The sequence below is a fragment of the Rhincodon typus genome, chromosome 15 (assembly GCF_021869965.1).
Source record: "Rhincodon typus isolate 14 chromosome 15, sRhiTyp1.1, whole genome shotgun sequence".
Classification (NCBI taxonomy): domain Eukaryota; kingdom Metazoa; phylum Chordata; class Chondrichthyes; order Orectolobiformes; family Rhincodontidae; genus Rhincodon; species Rhincodon typus.
The window spans coordinates 60,478,616-60,487,256 of record NC_063346.1 but is presented as its reverse complement, the minus strand read 5'-3'; the positions used below and the strand labels follow the sequence as shown (position 1 = coordinate 60,487,256).

The window sequence follows — 8,641 nt, the reverse complement described above, 5'->3', positions numbered from 1 at the left end:
ATGCTCCTCGTTCTTTAAAACCAGAGCTGAGAAAGTGAATTGAAAGTGACAGAATTGGGTGGTGGTTATCCTAACCAATGAAGCGCATAAACCCGATTAACGTTTCGGCGAATTTTAAGCTGAAGAATTGAGCAACGATCCTCAAGGCAATGGGCAGTGTAGTGATAGCTCCAATCTCTGTTCCTGCTCCAGGTCAGTCTCGGCTTATGTCAACATCGTTACGGCTACAAGGTCATGGCAACTCCTCCAACAAGCTCTGATTGGTGGCAAAGAAATTCCGCAGGTAGCTCATTGGCCTGAGGACCACCAATCCCTGCTTTCAAAGACTGAAGAGCTTCCTACAGGTCAAGCGACGTGTCAGATCCAAGCAAGAACTGGGACCCTGGTTTGGTTGGGGTGGGGGGTGAGCCCATTCATGGCTGGACAAGGCAGATAGCCAGAAAGTTCAGTAAACTCTGGAATAGCGCAGAGACTGATACAGATGGACGAGCTGGCTCGAGAGAATATCAATCTACTGGCCAAGCCAAACTCTCTGGACGCAGAGAGGTCAGGTCTGTCATCCTGTGGAGCAGTATTCATCCTGCTGAAATCAGCCCTTGGTGCTGGGCTCCTCAACTTCCCCTGGGCTTTCAGCAAAGCAGGAGGGATCCACACAGCCATCACCGTGGAGATGGTAAGTCTGGACTCCACTTGGTAATTGTTCGCGATTAATGCCAAAAGTCGTTATTTCAGTTGTCTTCTTTTGGTGTATATTCTTTGCATGAGCACTTGCTGCTGGGCAACAAAATACCTCAAGTTGCAACCGCTCCTGTGTGAAACTAAGGATTCCCAGGGCAGGTACAACACAGCGTTAAAGACAGAGTAAAGCCTCCTCTACACTGTCCCCATCAAATAATCCCAGGGCAGGGACAGCATAGGGTTAGATACAGAGAAGAGGTCCTTTGACACATTTGAGCTGAGAATAAAGCTCCTTCTGCACTGTCCCCATCAAACACTCCCAGGGACAGCAGATAATTAGATAGAGAGAAAAGCTCCTTCTATTCATTTAAACTGAAACTAAAGCCTTCTCTACATTGCCTCCATCAAACGCTTCCAAACAGGTGCAGCACGGTGTTAGATACAGAGTAAAGCTTTCTCTACTCTTTCAAATTGAAGGTAAAGTGTAAGTAAAGTTTCCTTGACACTGTCGCCATCAAACCCTCACAGGACAAATACAGCACAGGGCTAGAAATAGATGAAATCTCGCTCTACTCTTTTAAATTGAAAGTTAATCTCCCTCTACTCATTTAAAATGTAAGTACTGTCACCATCAAATAGTCCCAGGACAGGGACAGCACAGTGTTAGATGCATAATAATGCTGACTCTGCCACAGTCTCTGTTAAACACTGAAGGACATGTTCAGCACAGGGTGAGATATAGAATAAATTTCCCTCTGCACTGTCCACATCAAACAGTCGCAGGACAGCATGAGGTTAGATACAGCGCAAAGCTTCTCTTACACTACACCTTTTCAAATTCCCAGGCCATGTTCAGCATGGGATTAGAAACTGATTGACAGAGACAGTATCAGCGGTGATTCAAAGACTCCCAGGACAGGTACAGCACAGTGTTAGATATAGATTAAATCTCCCTTTACACTGTACCCATCAAACACTCCCGGGACAGGTACAGCACAGGGTTAGATATAGATTAAATCTCCCTTTACACTATCCCCATCAAACACTCCCAGGACAGGTACAGCACAGGGTTAGATACAAAATAAAGCTGTTTCTACACTATCCCCCATATAACACTTGCAGAACAGGTACAGCACGGGGTTCAATGTAGAGTAATGATCACTCTACACTAGCCCTTTTCAAATTCCCTGACCATGTTCAGCCTGGGTTTAGATATTCATTAAATAACCATTTACACTGCCCCCCATCAAATGTTCCCAGGACGGGTATAGCACATCGTTTGATACATAGTAAAGCTCACTCTGCACTCCAGGACAAGTCGTGTGTGGGATGAGAAACAGAGTAAAGCTTCCTCTACACTGTCCCCATCAAACACTCCCAGAACGGGGACAGTATGGGGTTAGAAACAGAGTATGGCTTGCTCTACTGTTTTAAACTGAAAGTAAAGATCCCTCTGCACTGTCACCATCAAACACTCCCAGGACAGGAACAAAGAGGGTTAAGATAATGACTAGGATGGCCAGACGTGCTCAGTAACAGTGGCCTTAGCATCAGTGTGTACTGTAGTATCATTGCCTCTTCACTGTGATACCCTTTCATATGTCATCAATGCTTTCACCATTGGTTCCAGTGGAGGAGTGAGAACATCCAGCCACATTTGCATTTAACTTCACAAATAGTTAGCTAGAAAAGAGACAGAGAATCATTGCTTAGGGCATGGTGAATAATTCACAGTACAACTCCCCCCAACACCACCCACTCCCCCCTGCCCACCTCATGGGCATCTCCTAGCAGTGAATGGGTAAAGGAGGCACAGGGTCACCAACTATCTGTGCCACCAGCTGTAAGGATGCTGCAGTTCACGGGTGGTCTGGATCTGACACTGTTCGCAGTACCTTCGCACAGGCTCCCTTCAGCGATGCCACTGTAACTCCATTCCACCAGCAAATGAACAAGAGGGTTGAAATGTCACTGTGTTCCATCTCTTGGCCACAGACCTGGTTTCTATGTCCGACTGCTGATCACACGCCAGTGAACCTGATCAGAAGGCGGTCCTTTGTCGATTAATTTGAGGCTTAGACTCATCAGAACCATGAGCTCTGTATCCTGCTTATGTTCAACCTGATCTGTGATGGCTTCTTTAGCTGACTAACCTTTTCCAGTCATCCCGGGAGATGACCACCTTGACATTTATATCCCAACATCCGTTGACCTGATAGACTTGCTTATTGGGCCACGCCGCAGCCATCAAGGGTCAACCATGTTTTTGTGAGGCTGGAGTCCCATATAAATGGGGACAGGTAAGGATGGCAGGATCTCCTCCTGGAACCATATTTCTAAACAAGATATGGCACTGTGACAATCTGACATTTCAATGGATTATCAACATCTTATTTTCACCGAGTTTTAAAATGAATTGAATTCGTCGATGGACAGGTTGGGATAAAACTGAAGATCTCCGAGGGATTATCCAAACAGTGACTCAATCAAAGCCTGATTGGATTTGTAGTTTCAGCCTGCACGTGTTTGGCCAGTGTTCAAGGTGTGCAAGAGAGATTGCCTGTAATGATTGCCTCCCACAGTGAGGATTGGGATAGAAGAGAAGCTCAAACCCAATCTTCAGCCTCAGGCTCCAGGCCTCAGGACCCAAGACCCAGACCACAGGTCCCAGGGCCCAGGCTCCAGGATCCAGGCCCCAAGCATCAGGCCCCCGGACCTGGGCCACAGGTCCCAAGCTCCAGGTCCCAGCCTCCAGGCCCCAGCCTCCAGGCTCCAGGACCCAGGTTCCAGGCCCCAGGCTTCAGGCCCCAGGCTCCAGGACCCAGGTCCCAGGCTCCAGGACCCAGGCTCCAGGACCCAGGTCCCAGGTTCCAGGCTTCAGATCTCTTTCACCTCATTTTACCTTCAGCCTTCACTTCTTGGCCATCATCCCAACTTAGTTAAACTTGTCAGCAGCGTTTTCTGCAAGTCCAACAGTTTTCTAATTCCTTCAGTCACTAGATCCCTGTGTCACTTATGTAATCTGAGTGCCTGTTCTTGAATATTAGTCTTCGATGCGATATCTCTGACATATCTATTGTGACCACTCACATTCCCATTCTCCAATTTCCTGTACCTCAGGTTCTTTACGCTTAATCGGGCCCCAGGCCCTTGATCACAGACCTTGGTCCTTTGTTCTATACCACAGCCTTGAAACATCATTCACACCGTGGAGCCATTTTGTTTTTCAATTTTCTTTCTACATCTGCTGCTTCCGAGGGCAGTTTCAGAAAGAACTCTCTCTGAAAGTTAACAGCCCCGCTGAAAACATGAGTTTTATGTCAATTGGTTTCCATGCCCATGAATATGTGGTCAAAAACACTAAAAAGGATATCACGATTAACCTGCCAGCTGTGGAAGAGTCCATTCTAACATCAGTATCATTCCTTCCACTTCAAAACTCCAGGTAAGGGACCTCTCTTTAGTCTGGTTTCTGTACTAAGCCATGCATCAAAACTACTTGGTGCTCACCTGGCAACTTAGTAAAATCTCCAAGTTCCCTCCAAATACTTCATTATCTTCAAAATTTTTGAGACAGCATCAAGCTTCATGGTCATAAGGATATCTTCTAGTTCTGTCTTGAGATTGGAGTGAAAGACAGGTCACCATAATCTATTGAAGCTTTGCAGTGTATGTCTACCCTGAAAATTAAGAGATTTCCAACTTGCAGTGCAGGATGATCTTTGTGAGTTAGGTGTTCATTTTCTTCTGCAGTGCTCAGGTTCAGAGCCACAATGATTATGTGTGGTTTCTTATTGTACAGCAGCTTCATCAATGACCTTCCTTCCATCACAAGGTCAGAAGTGGGGATGTTCGCCGATGATTGCACAATGTTCAGCACCATTCGCGACTCCTCAGATAATGAAGCAGTCCGTGCTCAAATGCAGCAAGATTTGGACAATATCCAGGTTTGGATTGAAAAATGGCAAGTAACATTTGTATCACACAAATGCCAGGCAATGACCGTCTCCAATCACAGACAATCTAACCACTGCCCTTTGACATTTCCCTCACTGAATCCCCCACTGTCAACATCTTAGGGATTACCATTGAGCAGAAACTCAACTGGGCTAGCCGTGTAAGTACAGGGCTGCAAGAACAGGTCAACAGTTAGGATTAACCCACATCTTGACTCCCAAAACCTGTCCGTTATCAAAAAGGCACAAGTCAGGAGTGTGATGGAATACTGCCCCACCTCCCCACTTGCCTGGATGGGCACAGCTCCAACAGCACTCAACAAACTTTACACCATCCAGGACAAAGCAGCCCACTTGATTGGAACTACATCCACAAACATCCATTTCCTCCACCACCGATGCTCAGTAGCAGCAGTGTGTACTGTCTATAAGATGCACTGCAGACACTCACCAAAGATCCTCAGACAACACCTTCCAAACCCATGACCACTTCCATCTAAAAAGACAAGGGCAGCAGATACATGGGAACAGCATGACCTGCAATTTCTCATCCTGCAACTCACCATCCTGACTTGGAAATATATCACTATTCCTTCATTGTCATTTGGTCAAAATCCTGGAATTCCCTCCCTAAGGACATTGTGGGTCAAACCACAGCACATGGACTGCAGTGGTTCAAGAAGGCAGCTCACCACTACCAAGGGCAACTAGGGATATGCAATAAATGCAGGCCCAGCAAGCGATGCCCATGTCCCACGAGTGAATAAAAAAATGCTTTCACTTCATTTTATCAGTTCAAAACCTTCACCTTTTGGCCATCATCCTGAGCATTCAACTTAGTTAAACTTGCCAGCATCTTTTCTTGCAAGTCTCTCAGTTGTCTCAATCCTCCAGTCACGAGATCCCTTTGACACAAGATCTTTTTGATTAAGCACAAGGAATGAATCTCAACAGTTACGAGCAAGGAGCAATGGTAGGCCACTCGGCCCTTCCAGCCTGCACTCCCATTCAATTAGATCATGGTTGATCTTATTTTAACCTCAACAATCTTTCGTGTTCAGTTGACGTATCTGACCATCTCATTTTTACCATTAATGAAATGAAGGGCCTCTCCACTTTTTAAAGACCATTCTTACTATGATCCAAAGTACCCACCAGCTTCAAGAAGACCACCATCATCCTGATACCAAAGAAAACACATGCAGCGTGTCTCAACTACTACCGCCCGATGGCTCTGACGTCCATAATTATGAAGTGCTTTAAGAGGCTAGAGACACCATCTCTCTGGCGCTACACTCATCCCTGGAACATCTGGATAATAAGGATACCTACGTCAGGCTCCTACTTATTGACTACAGCTCCACCTTCGACACTATAATTTCAACCAAACTAATCTCCAAACTCCGAGGTGTCTGGTCCGCCCTCTGCAACCGGATCCTTGACTTCCTGACTCACAGACCGCAATCAGTAACGATAGGCAACAACAACACCTCCACCATAATCCTCAACACCGGCACCCCGCAAGGCTGGGTACCCAGCCCCCTACTACACTCCCTGTACACTCACAGCTGTGTGGCCAAATTTTGTCCTAACTTCATTTACAAGTTCGCTGACGACATCACCGCTGTAGGCTGGCTCTCAAACGCTGACGAAACAGAATACAGGAATAACTTAGAGTGCTTGGTGATGTGGTGAAAAGATAACGATCTCTTCCTCAACGTCAGCAAATCAAAAGAGCTGGTCATTGACTTCAAGAAGCGGAGTGGAGGACACGTCCCTGTCTGCATCAATGGTGCTGAGGTGGAGATGGTCGAGAGAGTCAAGTTCCTAGTATTGGTGATCACCAACAATCTGTCCCAGTCCACCCACATTGATGCTGCAGCCAAGAACACACAACAATGCCTCTACTTCCTCAGGAGGCTAAGGAAATTCCGTAAGGACTCTTAGCAATTTTTATCGATGCACCATAGAAAGCATTCCATCTGGATGCATCCTGGCCTGGCATGGCAACTGCTCTGCCCAGGACCATAAAAAACTACAGAGAGTTGTGAACACAGCCCAGTCCATCACACAAGCCAACTTTCCATCCATTGACTCCACCTATACTTCTCACTGCCTCAGGAAGGCAACCAACATAATCAAAGACCCCTCCCACCTTGGTTATAATCTCTTCCAACCTCTTCCATTGGGCTGAAGGTACAAAAGCTAAAACACACATACCAACAGATTCAAGAACAGCTTCATCCCCGCTGTTATTAAACTTCTGAGTGGACTTCTTAAATTTTAAATTTAACCTTGATCTCCCTCTTTGTGCACCTTCTCTGCAGCTGTAACATTGTATTCTTTGCTCTGTTCTATTACCCTAATGTACTTTGTATGGTATGATCTGCCTGTACTGCGTGCAAAACAAAACTTTTCACTGTACCTAGGTGCATGTGACAATAATAAATCAAGTCGAATCAAGTCAGGCCCTCTCTTTTAAAATGTACCAAATCTCTTAAAATAAATTCTGCCTGAGGCAATCTTATGCAAAGTTTAGTGCCTTGAATCTTCTCTGTAATCTCAGTTTTGATACAAACTCATCTCTCAGTTCTCTGAAGATATAAAGCATTCAAATGTGCAGCAAGGTTTTTAATTAGTTGTAGCATCTTCTAGAACAAGTGAACGATAGCTCACAAAGCAGGAGGCAATTTGAGATTTTTCCCTTAGACTAATTGGTAGGATCAATATTCTGCGACCATTCAGAGTACTTTCTCTGTATGGGCCGCACATGGCTGAACAGTTGCCAACTTGCGATCTATTGATCAGCTCAAATGTGACTCGACAATTTCATCGATTGCCTTCTGTTGAGCTCATGGGTGTTTAGCTGTGCTATTAATGACTGTAACCTTCATGTTTTCATATATGTCTTGAAGGTCAGGAATTCAGAAGTGAACATCATCATGTGTAGACTATCAGAGCAGCTGCACACATGCGCAGCTTAGAGGCAATGCTGCTTACAACCAGTGCAATTCAAATTAGCTTTATTTTCACATATACTCACATGAGTACAGTGGAAAGTTTACAAGTCGGCATTTACAGAAACATCTTAGGTACAAAGCCATCTGGATACAGATTCCTGAGCACAAATTCTTAAGAAAATAAATTTAGAAAAATGAATAAATAAAAATTGCAGCATTACAGATCTTCAAAAGTTACAAAATCACTGTAGTAAATTAGAAATAAGAAGTTCAGAATAACAGTCCTCTCACAATAATATAATAAAGAAAAATTAAAGTCATTTTCAAAAAAAAGGAGCATTTAAGACAAAATCCATTCATTCCATTTCATGGCTCTGGGCTCGAATCCAAGGCTGGACACAATACCATGCCAAAGGAAACACTGCATGGGAGCCAGAGACTGATTGAAGCTGCCATGAGGAGACCAAGGCCGGTGGAAACAGCCACCGAAGCAGTTGAAAGGACTCCCAGGCCGCTGCCAAAAGACGTCCCAGGATGCCACCGAAACTGCCGAAAGGAATCCCGGGGCTGGCCCAGACCAACAATGCTGCTGCGAAAACGCTTCAGAAGCCTCAAAAAGAAAGCGAGCCATTGGAATCCCGAGCCCGGACCCACCTCGTCTTCAGCTGCTGCTGGAGCGGCTACAAGGAACGGCTGGATCCAGACCGCATTCTCCACTGCAGCTGCCTCTTGGATCCTCCTTCCGAAGCTTCCAAAAGAAGATAAGACGAACTTGATGTTGACCCGGTGCTAGGACTCCCTTAACAATGTGGAAGCTGCCGATAGCTCGACCCAGCCTCCGGTGTCGCTGTCACATTCATCATTATTTTCACGTTCTTCTTCAGCCATCTCTTTGTCATGTACCAGTTTGCAAACACCACACCTTAGCTGTGGGGGACAGTTCACCAAACAATAATGCTTTGCCTCATACCTGAGGCACCTATTAACAGTTTCCTGAAATTTGTTTCAGAGATAGTAGGAAATGCAGATGCTGGAGAATCTGAGATA

The 8,641-nt window shown here is 45.5% G+C and overlaps 1 protein-coding gene across 1 annotated transcript in view; it reads left to right on the top strand.

Moving 5' to 3' along the window:
• The first annotated feature begins 481 nt into the window (after positions 1-481).
• Positions 482-8,641, top strand: part of slc38a8a (solute carrier family 38 member 8a) — a 49,743-nt gene continuing 41,583 nt past the window's right edge. Inside the window, exon 1 of the mRNA XM_020510113.1 lies at positions 482-673. Within this exon, the coding sequence (XP_020365702.1) occupies positions 482-673 (192 nt within the window). The remainder of the gene's footprint in view (positions 674-8,641) is intronic.